Below are 15,485 nucleotides of genomic sequence, written 5' to 3'. Positions count from 1 at the left end.
TGTAAAAACCCTCATAATCCGATCAACTAGAAGAGAGCCAGTATAAAGTACTGAGCAGCCCAGCCTACAGACAAATACAGACAACCATTTTCCTATCCGGTATGCTACTTTGCCTAGATTAGGGAATTATTTAAAGACGGAATATTTTATCATCAGCACTAGTTATAAAATGAAGTCTTCCAAGTAATTTTAAGCCAATATTCTCTTTGGCCAGCCTTAAATAAAACTCCCCACAATACACAGCATGAAGTCTGACCATCACCACCACCGGGGTCGGTGGGGGAGGGTGGGGGGCATGGGAATCGGTCCATGGCTACCTTGTCTGGATTACACAATTCATGGATCTGAATCAAGGAGAGGAATGATTCAAGAATCTTAATACCAATGGTATCAATCACACGAAAGAGGGTAAATCCCTTAAAGTTCTTCTTTCTTCGTTCCTGTTAAAATGAGATGGCTGACTGGCTGGTGGCTCAACAGAGAGAAAAATGAGATGATAAGTGATTAAAGACAAACTATTAAATACCACACATACACTGGAAGAGACACAAAGGCAGAAGGTCAGAAATGATGACACACTCAGGAAATGAGTGGCAAAGTGACGCCATCATTATTTGTGCAAGATCTAGGCTCACGTTTGTGAATCTCTAAATTTGAGCTTAAGGGATTAAGTGAAACAGAACAAGGAGAAGGGAAATAGTCCATCAGACTCTCCTAGCATTTCAGTGTTGTCTCACTACATCAGACTCTCCTAGAAATTCAGTGTCCTCTCACTATGATAAAAAGAACCCAGGTGAGAGAGGAGGCCGAAGGGAAAGGATACAGTGTAACGTACAGTATGCGAGAGTTTACAAAGTATCCATCTTCGTTATCCTTTGTTAGGGGATGGTGATGACCAGGAAGAAGGCATCGGCATGAAGGGAAAAGCTTGACAAGAGTAGGTAATCTATCACTGAAGGTCCCTAAATGTACACATGTCCCTTGAATTTGACATTTTCTCAGTGCTAATTGTTATTGTGTCTTTTAGCAGATTATACTTATTCTGGAAACAAAGCAAATGCTAACATAGGTGTTCTGTTAACAAGAACTAGTTGTGATTATCAAAAGCCTTCAAAACCATTAAAAAAAAAAAACATTTAATCACCTGTAACCCTGTTTTTACACTTTCTTTCAATCAAGCAGATGAGCGCATTAAAAACCTATGCTGGCCGGCACCGGCTCTACAGTGGTTCAAATGACAGCTCTCTTAAGGGATTACTTCACCAAGTCATTACTGAGAACCACATTCACTATCTGGTTCATGTACATAACAAAACCCACTGACACAAGCTATATTTGAGGTTCTAAATAAACTTTTAGAAATAGTCTAGCAGCACAGCCATTAGTTACATTACAAAATGGAGAATCTGAGAAACTAAATTCTCTGGATTCTGCACTGAGGGGGTATCAGCAGCACCAAAATATCTTTACATCTTATTTACCTTTCTCTGAGGGAAAGAGTAGATAACCCGGGGACATAACAGACTTCGCGGGAAATGAAAAGCATTCTTTCGAAACGAGCAGCATCTGGGAATCGTCATTTGCGGCTCACTGTCACTCCTCCTCCTCCTCCTCCTTCTGACCACAACTCAACTCCCCTGTGCCCACCCCGCATCACCTCCACCTCTTCTGCTTCCCACCACAGTGCCAGTAAGAACTCCTCTCCGTTCCTTCTGTAGTTTCTGACTTGAGGATGCCATCCCATTCAGCTATCACTTCTAGGCAAAAAAAATATAAAATCCTTATCTCTTAGTCCTGGTCTCTGGTAACGGCTTACCTGACAGCTTTTCCTGGGAAGCACAGCAATAAAATGGTTCAACACAGTGACTCTGGGCTGCCTAGGCTAAAAGTCCCCACTCCTGCCTTTATGACCAGCCTTAGAGAACTTCCTCTGGAAAAGAGACACTTCGTCTGTAGAAGCAGAATAAAACTGTCACCTACAAGTCAGGGACAGACTGCGAGAATTGCACTGGGTGATGCCCAATTAAGGACAGCATTTCGGACGTACCCAGCACTCAGAAGGACTCGATAAGGATCAAACAGGACCATCGCTTTATCGGAGTACTTAGCTGTGGCTTCAAATAACGGCCTGTTCGAAACCAAAACACGTCTTCCCTCCAGCTGCCCTCCCCATTGGGCATGCCCCACTGCATTCAAGCCGCGGGTCTCGGAGCCATACTCGACAATGTTGAAAATAGAAAGAATTCCTCCTTCTTTAGTCAACTCCTTTCTTCCAAATCCAAGTGTCTCTCTGGGAGATGAGGCCAACAGCCCGTCCACAAGCACAGCTCTCACTAGCCACGGGCTCCTGATCTACGCTCACCCCTGCACCCAAGCATCCTTCACACTGCTCCAGGAATCAATCCCAAGAGACCTTGGGAGCAAACACGGCTAGAAAATGAGTATTTCTTTTAAATTACTTTGTATAGTAGTGTAACAACAACAACAAAAAAAATTACTGCACAGGTAAAAGGAGAATGGATAGATTTTTAAAATAACAATAATAATAATGGTACGGGGACAAAGCAGCTATCCCTACATTGTTAGGAGAAAAGATCTGAAACATGTACAGATGCTAGAGGAAGAAATTACACACTTCTGGAGGGTCAAAGGAGACCTAAATACCTTATTCACGAACTGGAAAACTCAAAATGTAGAAAGAGGCCAACTCTCCCCTCAAAGTCATCAAGACAGTCTCTCTAATGACAATCAGAATCACAAGAGTATTTTCCTTGAACTTCGAACCTGGTATTAAAGTTATATAGAAGGACAAAGGACCGAGAAAAGCCAAGACACTCTTGATATCTACCAAATATTTTGGCTTAGTATGAATCTGTATTAATCACTGACTGTGTAGAATCATGCCAGAATAAACAAAGAGGTCAACGGAACCAAAGAGAGAGTCCAGGGACAGACCCAAACATCTACGGACACTCAACATGACAGAATGGGCAATACTCAGAAAAAAGGGAAAAGAATGGATTTTTAAGAAACAAGAAAAGATACTGAAGAAATGCAGTGATTACATGGAAATAAAATAAAATTGGACCTTCTTCCTGGGACCACACGACAAAAATTAACTCTAGATGGATTACAAATTTAAATGTAAGAAGTAAAATCCCTCAGACATTTAGATGACAATACCAGAGAATATCCTAACTTCAAGACAGAGAAAGTCTTCTTAAATAGTAAGAACACAGACTCCAAAGAAAAAAATAAATTATAAGCCAGAATTTCTCTTCATCCTAAGATCCCATCAAAGAAAGTGAAAAGACAAGTCACAATTGATGTTTGCAGCCTGTATAACACGGAAAGATTAGTAGACAGAATACATAAAAAAATCCCACAAATAATAAAAGACAACTCAACAGGAAAAAATATTTAAAAAGCCATTTCACCAAAAAAGTAAGTCCAAATAGCTAGTAAACATATAAAAAGATGTTCAACATCATTAGAAGTCACAGAAATGCAAATTAAAACCACAGTGAGGTATCACCTGTACCACAAGACTGCAAAAATTTAGAAATCTGACAATATGAAGACTTGGCAAGAAAGCAGAACAACTCCACACATCCCTTACCACTCAGAGTGAACACTGGCACGCCCGTCCACGAGAAGGAGCTTGACATTACTCAAGTCTGAACACACACACGCCTGTGACCCAATAATTCAACTCTCAGGTGCATAAACTAAAATAACTCTTGCACAGGCACACCAGAAAACACATTCCAAATATTCACAGCAGAAGTGTTCATAAAAGCAAAACGCTGGGAAAACTCTGATCAGTAAACGGTAACAAATTCATTCAGTGAAATGTAAGAATGACCAGTGATTTCACATCGATCAAAGGATAAATCTAAAATCCTAATGAGGAAAATGTAACTTCTTAAGAGTAAAGCTTCATTCTTTATCAAAGTCAAAACAGTATAATCTTACAAGTCCAACTCCTATTCTTTTTGACACATACTAAATATTTATATTAGGGAATTTTTTTTAAATGGATTTCCTCAACTTATCTTCACTTATATTTTAAAAACAAACAAACAAAAAACAGGAAAAAAAACAACTTCCACTTACTTAATTGAGTTTCTAAAGTGGTCTTCAGCTGGGTTTTTTACAGTACAACTATTCAGGAGCCATAAATCTGCGTCTGATGCATTTTCTATTAAAAAACAAATATAAAATAGAAATTTCAGTATCACACTTAATCACAGCTCACTTGCGCAGCACTGAAACAGACAGAGGCCGTGGGCAGTCACGTAAACCCATAACTGCCTGACACAAAGGGGCCCGCTAGACGCATGTGGAAATACGTGTGAGAAATATAAAAATGTATACCCTGCGCTGTATCTTTTCATTTAAAATATAAAGAAAATAAGCATTTTCTTCCCTTATATTCGATACTTGAAAGTATTTTATTTTATTGTTAAAGATTTTATTTGTTTATTGACAGAGATCACAAGTAGGCAGAGAGGCAGGGAGAGGGAGAAGAAGAAGCAGACTGTCCACTGAGCAAAGAGCCCGACGGGGGGCCCAATCTAGGACCCCGAGATCATGATCTGAGCCGAAGGCAGAGGCTTTAACCCACTGAGCCACCCAGGCGCCCCGATACTTGAGAGTATTTTAAAACTTCCAAAAACTTAAGTGGAACCAGCCTCACCTTCCGAGTACGCAACCTCATTGCTCCCTTTTGGACTGTGTCAGTATGTTTTAGGCACAGATATTTTCATATACCAAATATTCTGCAGCCTAAGAAGTTATTAAAAATATACTTTGTCAGGGCGCCTGGGTGGCTCAGTGGGTTAAAGCCTCTGCTTTCAGCTCAGGTCATGATCCCAGCATCCTGGGATCGAGCCCCGCATCAGGCTCTCTGCTCAGCAAGGAGCCTGCTTCCCCCCTCTCTCTCTCTGCCTGCCTCTCTCTCTACTTGTGATCTCTGTCAAATAAATAAATAAAATATTACATATATACACACACACACACACACATATATATATATATATATATATATATATATATATATATACTTTGTCTTCCCTGAAAAAGTTAATGATTTACCTCAGAGTGAGACTCTCATTCCTCTCACCAATTTGATCAACTACTGTTTTGTATGTGGTCCCCCCCAGCCCCTACCGCATCCGCAGGGAAACATTCCAAGACCCCCCAGGGTATGCCAGAAACCACAGATAACAGTGAACCCTAAAGATGCTATAGGCTTTCCTGCACATACAGACCTGTGATAGTTTCATCTACAAATTCAGCACAGTAAGAAAATAACAGCAGTAATAAAATAGAACAATTATAACCACATACTGTAAAAAAATAAATAAATAAATACTTATGTGAACAGGTCTCTCTCTACCTCTCTGTAAAAATACCTTATTGTACTCTGCTCACCCCCTTCCTGTGCTGCTGGGAGATGGTGAATGCCTGCGTGATGAGAGGGTAAGACGTCTGTGTGAGGAGACGAAGGGACATGAACACACGCACTGGGGCACAGCAGCACGCTGCTACTTGGCCTTCTAGCAATACGGCACGGGGGTGGGAAGGGTTCACTTGCTTCTGGACTGTGGTTGACCGTGAGCACCTGAAACCGCAGGTAAGGGAGAGGGGCCGCCGTACTGTGATAAACTCACCGGCAAAGCAACCAATAACCGCAACCCATCCAGTTTAGGAAAGGCCTTTGTAAATGCCTCACGTGTTCACTGCTATTCCCACTACCTTGATGCCTAGCAGGACATACTCGTTAAAACCGGACGACCACAATGAAAGGAAAACCAAAACTGAAAACCGCAGCACCTTCCATGTACGCCAATGTAGGAGCAGAAGCTAAGGTCAGTGACAAACGGATGTCTAAGCAGCTAAGATCAGAAGGACAAACGGATGTCTGCACACACATTCTCCTCCTGGGAAGGGAACCCCAAGTGACAGCATGATGCCAAACGGAGGGCGACCACATCAAAGCTTCTGGTGAACTGGCAAAAATTTTTTTCCAAACATTTGATTATAAAAGTCGGAATCCAATGAATCCAATGAATATACCAAAATGCCTACAAAATTACCCAACTTTTTGACCACCCCTCAAAAGAGAATGTCCTTTCCAATGAACACAAGAGTTTCTTAACCAATTATTTCCAAACTCAGTTTTTTGTTAGTATATCTTAACTTATTATTGTCAAAACACACTATTTACAAGCAAAAATCAGTCAGTAAACCACCATAACATAATGAGGATTTACTATACGCCAGGCTCTCCTCCAGGCACAGGGGAGACGGCTGTGAGAAGAGTTTATACCCTCAAGGAGTTTAGGTCTTGAGGAGGAAGTCTGATGAAAACAAACAACAGAAAAACAAGGTAATTTCAGGTACTGGTCAATGCTATTAAAATGATAAGAGACATTAATGGACAAAGAATAATTAGGTCGGAAGAGTTGAGACTCAAGTAACACAACACCATGCAAAGACCATGCAAAAGCCAAAAATAAGAGCATTTCAAGAAGAAAATCCTGCAAGTATAAAGGCCATGAAGTAAAAGTGAACTTGTTGTGCTCTAGGACCAGAGAGACCAGTGTAGCTGAACTGGACACTGGGAAAGTGGGAATAGAAAGGTCGGAGAGGCAGGCAGCAACCAGAGTATCTGGCAAGTTCAGAACTTCACACTGTATTGTAAAATTACAGGAAGTCACCATTGGGTTTCAAACACCTAACTGCTACTTTGGAAAGCCCATTCTAGAAGCACCATGAAGACTACAGATGGGGCAAAAGTCAAGACAAATGGGGAAAAAGTAAAGGCAAGAAAACCAGTTGGAAGTTGACGCACGGGTGTAAGTAGGAATATGTGAAAGAACATGGTAGTTGCGACGGCAAAAGCAGGAAGGCAAATGGAGGCCTATTCTGGAGGCAGAATCAAGAGAATTCACAGACAGACGAGAAAGGAATGGTGCAAGGAGGCATCAAGTAGGATTCCTAAGCACATGGAAGGAATCTGGGCCTGAGCCTCAGTGGTTTGTGGCGCTGTTTACTGAAATGAGGAAAGTTTAGAAAGAAACAGATGTGGAGACAAGAGAACCAACAGAGCTCTTGGGGGAAGGGGGTATACTTTTTCTGAGATCCCTATTAAATATCCAACTAGAAACACTGATTGGCTTGGTATAAAAGAAACAGAAGCTCAGGGGAGTCTTTCAGGCTGCATAAACAAATGTGAGAGTCCAAACCCTACAGAAAATACCTGAATTTACAGAAACGGATGAGCTCATCTAACAAGGAATTACTGGAGGAAGAAAAGAGGACAGAGAAAGCAGTGGAAGACAGAAAGATCTTGCAAAGAAGGGAAAAGGGTATTGGAAAGGAGCAGCACATAACGAGAATTAAAAAAAAAAAAATAGAAAACATGGTGTTACAGAAATCCAGAGGGAAAAAAGTATTTGAAAAAGGAACAAACAATTAGGTTACATGTTGAAAGTTCGAGAAGGATATCTACATCTCTGTGCCAACCCACAATCACTCAAAGGCCCTGCTTTACTAAGTAACACAGAAACCAAACACTACAAAAGGGGAGAAAGGAGGAACTGTATATGGCTGTTTGCCAATAAAGAATGCAGACTCTTTATTGTTTTGCTCCCTTACAAACATATTTTCTGGGTTTTCAGATGCCAACACTGATCAGAAACACTATTGACTTAGTAACAGCTCTTCAAGAGGCGTGGAAAACTGCAGTCACGTTCTTATCAACTTTAAGCTACATCCCAACCTCAAATATTAAAATTCACAGGGTAAGAATGAATGGCACATGAAATAGAAAGAAGCTAGTTTAGCATGGCTGCCATCAAGAACAACCAAGAAATGCCAGAAGACCTGCCTTCTCAGGAACCCATCACCCAAAATTAAATAAATGTTCAATCATACTACCACTGGTGAAGGACTTGGTTATCAGATTAAATATCTGCAAAGAGAAAGCTAAACCTTATGGCCTGGCTCTAATCGGAGCCCTCATGTCAGGTTCTCTAGAACACTGGAAGAGAAGCAGTTAGAGAAGAAGCAGTTAAGAAAGAAGCACTAGGCAGAGGGGTTAGAACAAACCAGCAAAGGGAGGGGCAGTCAGGAGACACCCAGCTTGGAGGCTTAAAGAGGATCCAAGAAAGATGTCTACCTTTCTGGGATGTGGCCTCCAGCACAAATAACCTGATATGCAGATGAAAATCATCTGCACATCAGTCAAATATCACCAGTGTCACAGCTGTGACACCAGGGCTGGTCTGGAAAGGAACAAACTTCGGACCAGCCAGATGGAATCTGGGCACCAAGACCAGACAATTTTCAGGCTTCCACTATGACAAACAGTGCTATAATGAATAGTGCGGTGCAAATACCATCTTGCACTGTTCCCAGACTACCTTTGGAATCAGGTCCCAAAAGGTGGGATTGTTGTCCTAGGATAAACTCATATGTCATCCCATTACCCTTCCAAATTCCCCTCCAAAAGAGTGTGCCACCTTGCACTTCTGTGAGCTATGCAGGAGAATGCCCACGGAGTGTGCTAGCGAACCTCTGTACTTAGGCCAATCTGCCAAGAAACTGGATCCAGGGAGGTTTTAATACGCATGTCTCTTATTATGAATGAGTTGAACATCGTTTCATGTATTTCAGGGTTATTTGCAATTTTTGTTAATGTTTTCCATTTGTTCATGTCTTTTGCCCTTTTTTTTCCCTCGGGTCAAACAGTCATTTTTATCTCAAGTTTTAATTACTAATAAATACAAACACACACACACACACACACACGAAATATTCTCTGTCTATGATAGATTACATTATTTTTTCCAGTTTGTCATTTTTTTATAGACTATCTTTGTATATTCTTATTTCCAGGATATCAGATTCAACAACATCTTCTCTTACTGCTTCTGGATTTTGAGTCATAATTAGCAAGTTTCCTCAATTCCCAGATTACTCAGGAGTTTGCCAATGTTTTCTCCTAATACACATATGGTTTTACATGTAGATCTTTGATCTGTTAGGAATTTATAATGATAAACATTGATCTCACTCAATGTTTTAAATGCAAAATGAAATGTTTTAAAACCTTATATTCTCCTATCGCACTGGAAAATATAGAAGGTATGATATTATTTAGTGTTAGTAAAGGAACAGAGAAATTGGCAATTTTGCTGATAACAGTCTACACTCATGAAACTCTCTGGAACACCAATGTGGGAAAAGCTCTCAAAAATTTACATGTGCATCAGAATTTCTCGAAGACCTGCTTGTAGAGCTACTTGTACCACACACGTGCGTATTTACAGACACACATATATGTACACACACGAATATACACACACAGAGAGACCAATAATCAATTTTTTAAATCTCAGTGAACATTACTGACAAAGCAAAAAATCCAGAAAGTCTACATATCCGTTATATGGAAAATCTTTCAATTAATTATGAGACTGCTAAAATACTACTGAGCTGTCTAAAAAGCAAGACACACCAGTAAATGCTGATTTATAATCATCATTGTTAAATCATCAGGTAAAAGAAAGCAAGGTACAGACAGGAGATCTTGTTATTTGTTTCTTACGAGGGGAAATTCCATTCTCAGGAAAGAAAACTTCTGGAAGCATATACATGACACTGAGCTGTTTGCCCTTGGGAGCCAGATGAAGGCAAGTTGTTCATGTACCCTTTCATATTCATTCTCTCTTCTGTCTTCCAACTTGCATGGGCATTCCTTTTATAACTGTATAAAGTGTAATCCTGAGGAGGGGACATGAATATTTCATTTATATCCATCTGTACGGCTTGAATTTCTTAAAGTATGTATTGCTTTTGATCAAACCTTTTAATTTTTTTTAAGTTTCCTTTTCCAGAGAGCTTAGAATCAATAGTGTTCTTTCATTTTAAGGTGAGAATATAAGAAGCTATTTCCCTGCTGGGATCCATCAGGCAAACAGTGACCTGATAGACATTTTCTGAGAGACTTCTTTCCCCACTGCTAAAAGCTTTTGTACTCACTGAACCAAGAAAATGATGGTCATTGGCATACCACCTACTTTGAGTGTGAGGAGAGAAAAACAAACTATTTGTTTTAATCAAAATGCAGGACTTTCCGAACTATTTCTTTATATACACAAGAAAAATTGCTTTTAAATCTAAAGTAATAAAAATCTGACTAGCAGTAATGACAATAGCTAGCATTATTGAGTACGTATCATGCATCCAGAAATGAGCCACACAGATCATACTCACTTTTTTCCCCTTAATCTTCCCAATTTGAGGTGGGTTCATTTTTACTCTAATTGTAGACAGGGAATCTAAGACTTAGAAAGGAAAAGTAACTTGCCTAAAATCACACAGCAAGGGGTAGGGGGCCCAGGATTAGAACTCCAGACAAACTGACTCCAGAGACTATAAACTTAAGGAAATTAGAATGCCTCATTAGTGGCTTTTTGCCTCTTGATCAAAAATAATACAGACAATATCTAAAAACAAAATAAAGAAGTATTACATGGCCTTGAGGTTGCCTCATGGTATTTCTAAGACAGCTAATCATCAGGCTTCAAAAGGAACTGTTTGGCTATTTCCAAAATTTCCAAGATCTTGAACATGTCAGCTCTTGGCCTTCTATAATCCGTGGGAGACATGCAAATAAAGAGAGAATTAATGATGAGCACAGGATTGTTACTCCAAAGCACAGGCTGACTCTCACAGCGACCAATCTCCCTGCAGGCTTGTGCATAATGGCCACATTACAGAGGAGAAGGCCATGGTTCGCATCAACACTACTCAGAGCACAAGGTTTATCTTACACAACTGTTCCACTGCACAGTCACCTAGAGGGGCAGCGGGAAATGGGGAGAGGAGCCTATTCGTGGATTTAAGTAAGGCAGTTAAGCAAGCTTATGCAAAAAAAAAAAAAAAAAAAAAATCACTAAGAACAAAATGAAGGGGGGGAATGTTGATTGTTTTAAACCCCGCAAGCATTTTGAGGGAGTCTCTTTACCACAGAAGTCTGAAAGACAAGTCGAAACAGTTTAAATGTCCATTATACTTAATCATGCCCAGAGAGTTGTATTTTTGTGATACAAATCACTGGATGCCTACTACAAACTCAGAGAATAGTATGCTTTAGTAAGAGAATTTAAAGGCACTGTTAAGGTTTACATTTAAAAATAATCTCTTAAAAGCAATAAAAGGCAAAATAAATTTCTGTAGAATGATTAATTTTTTTCCTCTTCATCCCATTCATTGTTCTCCAGAGCAACGGTGTAATGGAAAGAATGCAGTTAACTGTGTCTGCAAAATCTGTTTTACAAAAGCAATTAAAATGATCCAGGAGGGGAGCACCTGGGTGGCTCAGTCGGAGAAGCGTCTGCCTTTGGCTCCGGTCATGATCCCAGGACCTTGGGATCGAGCCCCACCTCAGGCTCCTGCTCCCTCTGTCCTTCCTTTCCCTCACCCCTACCAGGCTCATGCGCTCATTTCCCCTCTCAAAAAGTAAAATAAAATAAAATAAAAGCTTTAAAAAAATATCTCCATGAGATATCCTGCCTTTAGCCAGCTAGGGTTGGAGCAGGAGGATGGGAAGAATAAAACGGGGAAGGAGCAGGAGGAAGGAAGAGGGGAGAAGAAGGGAGAGGAGAAAGGAAAGAAAGAGACAAACTATCCCCAGTCCCCGGTCGGAAACAGGGCAAGGCCTGAGCGTGTGGAGTGTTGGGGACTGCGCGGTGTGTTTCTGGGTGGAACACAACACAGGCACTCCTATGGGGAAGCACTTACTCCCGGAGATGACCTGTATAATAAGGTTGTTCTTTTAGAACAGTCCTGCTGAGTGTTTCACAGAAATCAGATGAAGCCAAGGGTCAGCTTGAACTCTGTTTACTGTATGAAAGGAAAAGAACATGTTTTTTTCCTTTTAAATGACAAATAATAGTGGAAAACTCTACCGATAACTATTGAAAACTAATTACATAGCTAAGTAGGGCTGGCCATCATCAAAATCCGAGTGCAAGAAAGACCTTTTACTTATTATGTAGAAAAGAACACTGCTAATACTCCCCATCCTCATTCCAAATTAAATTGCTCTGTTGATCCTGACACATAATTAGCTCAGAAGTCACTCCACCTAAGGCATCCCTAACAGGATATCTATGTCTACATGTTAAATAGGTTTATAAACTAAGAGCCAATATATGAACCAATGGACGTGTGAGGGCACTTCATGATCTGGTCACTACCCCCTCCCCAAACCCCTGCCCATCGTGCCCCTCCTGCAGGCTGCCGTTCCTGCCACATGGGAGCTTTTAGGCCCTCAGGCCTCATGAGTAGAAGTCAAAAATTAAGAAGACCAAAATCTAATAGGGAAAAAAAAAAAATGGGCGGTGAATATGATCTTCAGAGTTCACGTAAAACAGAAACACATGTGTCTCTTGAGTATACATGAAGAGATGACCAATCCCATTCTTAAAATAAGTGAAAGTTAAAAGCACTAAGGGAGAAAAAAAACAACAACACGACTAGACCAAATTTCACTCACTCGAGGGTCAAAATCCCCACAGCGTGATCAGCTGTGCTGGCGAAGCTGGGAGGAAGCAGGCCAGTACCGCGGCACCCGCACCCACAATGGGCCACACCTCCTGAAACGGTGCCTGCGCACCCTCGGACCAAGAAGTCCTACTTCTAAGGAGTTAGCCCACTTACAAACATGCCCGCACATGAACAAGACCATTCAAGGTCATTCACTTCAGCATTATTTTTGATAGTACGAGGTGAATGGTGGAAGACGTTTCTGTACATTCGGAACAGAGGGTGCTATAAAGCCGCCCACAAAGAAGAAACAGAATGAATAACCTCTAAGTCCTAATACAGAGAGGTCACCAGGACCACTGCCCGAAGAACATGATGCTACAAAATACGTACAGTAGGCTACCACGGGGGTCAAAAGGGGGAATCCGGAATACATCGCGGCATTTGCATTCATCTGCATGAGAAGTGTCTGGATGTGTATCGGAAATAAACAGCAATGGTTGCAAGGAGGAGGGAACCACATTTACTTCTGAGAGATAAGGTTAGAGGAAGACTTCATTCCGTATATAATTTTTAATTTTTTAACCCATCCAAAAAGTAAGCATTTTCAAAAAAAAAAAGCAATTGTAAAAACTGTAACTTGTCTAAATCTTCCTGCTGTCTTCCCATTTCTCTATTACCCTAGAGTCAAACATCCTGAAAGATCGGTCTCTTTGTGCCCACTTTTGGTCACCTCGCATTCCCTACTCCACTGCCTCACTTTGGTGAAGACCCTCGAGTGCTCACCCTTTCTTGGAAACCGCTTTCACCAAGGGAACGGGTACCAATGTCAGATACAGCGGCCATACAAGGCCGCACAACACCCTTTCCAGCTGGTGTCAACAGCACGACTCTCCTGTCTTCCTCTTACCACGCCACCCCCCTATTTTATCCATCCCCCTCTGCCCTCCACAAAATAGAGCTCCTGAGGACCTAGATTTTGGTTCTCTTCTCACCTGAGCGCTGATGATCCCAACCGTTCCAATGGTCTAGAACACTGCCATCACACTGAGAGACGACACCCAAATGTATACTTCCCGATCAGACAACCAACTGAGCACACTACTCAACACGCATCCTAACATCTCCACTGGAACGCATCAAAGAAATACTAAACTTGACAGAAATCATTTCCGAAATTGGACTCTCAAATTTCACTCCTGTATTCACTCACTCATCAGATTCTAGTTAGGAAAATACTCTAGACATTTTAGGATACAGAACTGTGGTTACACAGGTGATGGAAAAGCTAAGACCCCAAAAGGGAATGGTGAAGCGACCCTGAGATGAGTTACAGCAGGAAAGCACAGCAGCCCAAAGGCTGGAGAGACCCAGCAGAAGAGGTGGAATTCTAAGAGCCTGGAAGCCACCATCATGGGCAGGGGCTAGAACACGGGCAGGAGCTGCCCAACCGGGGCTCGGCTTGCAGAGGGAGGGGCTGTCTGATAGGAGCAGAAGCCAAAGCAATGAAACTGCTGTGTCCTGGGACGTGACCCGGAACAAAAGAAAGGGGGAGGAAAATGACCTTCTCCCCATTCCTATCCTGCAGGCTTCCATCAGCGCCTCTCACTGGCCAGTCCTACCCACAAAACCCAAAAGGTAGAGAAGACTGAGAAAGGCAGTTAGTTCCATGCAGTGAAGAGCAGGACAGAGAGAGGTCAGGGGGATGTGTCTGCGAGCCAGCAGGGAAATGACGTGACCTTTTCCAGGCTTCCCATCTCCCTGATCAGCACATACACCCAAATGCTGAAACCAGAGACCTGAGATCATCTTTAACCATTCCTCTGCCATCACCATCCCCTACAGCACATCCAACCGCTCCCAAAGGATTTTACCTCCAAAATAATGGGAACGTATCTATTTCCCTCCACTGCCACCACCTCTGTATGAGCTGTCTCCCCCAGGCCACTGCAAGTGTCCTGCCTCCCTACAGTTGCGGTGAGACAACACAGAACCATCAAAGAACTGAACATCTGGGTGGTTCAATTCGTTCAGCATCTGCCTTCCGCTCAGGTCATGATCCTGGGGTCCTAGGACTGAGTCCCACATCGGGCTCCCTGCTCGGCAGGAAGCCTGCTTCTCCCTCTCCCTCTGTACCAACCCCCACTCATGCACGCACGCGCACTCATGCACGCACGCGCGCTCACGCTCTCAAATAAATAAACAAAATCTTAAAAATAAAAAACTAGCAAGGAGCCAAAGGAAAGCTAGAGCTTTTTTTTTTTTTTTTAAAGATTTTATTTATTTATTTGACAGAGAGAGATCACAAGTAGGCAGAGAGGCAGGCAGAGAGAGAGAGGAGGAAGCAGGCTCCCCGCTGAGCAGAGAGTCCGACGCGGGACTCGATCCCAGGACCCTGAGATCATGACCCGAGCCGAAGGCAGCGGCCCAACCCACTGAGCCACCCCAGCGCCCAAGCTAGAGCTTTTTAACCGGCTTGAGTAATCTCTACATACGGATAACTGAAAATTGGGTTAATTAGATACATTCTACTGACAGTGAGTTGAAACCCTATCTTGGTAAGGGGGGGAAAAGTCACTATTCATAATTCACTACATACAAAGAAACAGAGTTGCTAAAAAATGCAATTGTATCTGCTTTTTTTAAAGAACTCAGCAAAATACAATTCCAGTTTACTGTTGACCAACCATGTTTCACACTTAAACAAACAAAAAAATAAAATAGCAACTGCATAAACAAAAAACAAAAAAAGGAAAGAAAAAAAAAACTTTTTATCTTTGGCCTTTCTAACATCTCGTAAAACCAACTACTTAGAGTACAGCAAAGTAAGCACACAGAGAGCTACAGAATGCTCGTGGTAAGATCTGTTGTTATTTTTCTCTCCTTTGAGAGTGTAATGAACACAGTCACAGCACAAGTCA

The 15,485-nt window shown here is 41.7% G+C and overlaps 1 protein-coding gene across 8 annotated transcripts in view; it reads right to left on the bottom strand.

Annotated features, from left to right (window-relative positions):
* The window catches only part of CDKAL1 (CDKAL1 threonylcarbamoyladenosine tRNA methylthiotransferase), a 631,102-nt gene that overhangs the window by 520,603 nt on the left and 95,014 nt on the right, over nt 1-15,485 (bottom strand). For all 8 annotated transcript variants that reach the window (XR_014311876.1, XM_082730990.1, XM_082730994.1 and 5 more), the window contains one exon: nt 4,117-4,201. Coding sequence is in view for 7 of the 8 variants with exons in the window: in XM_082730990.1 (XP_082587116.1) it covers nt 4,117-4,201 (85 nt within the window). In the remaining variant the exon portion in view is untranslated. The remainder of the gene's footprint in view (nt 1-4,116; nt 4,202-15,485) is intronic.

The sequence above is a fragment of the Mustela nivalis genome (assembly GCF_964662115.1).
Source record: "Mustela nivalis genome assembly, chromosome: 5".
Taxonomy (NCBI): Eukaryota; Metazoa; Chordata; class Mammalia; order Carnivora; family Mustelidae; genus Mustela; species Mustela nivalis.
This window is presented reverse-complemented; position numbering and strand designations above follow the sequence as displayed.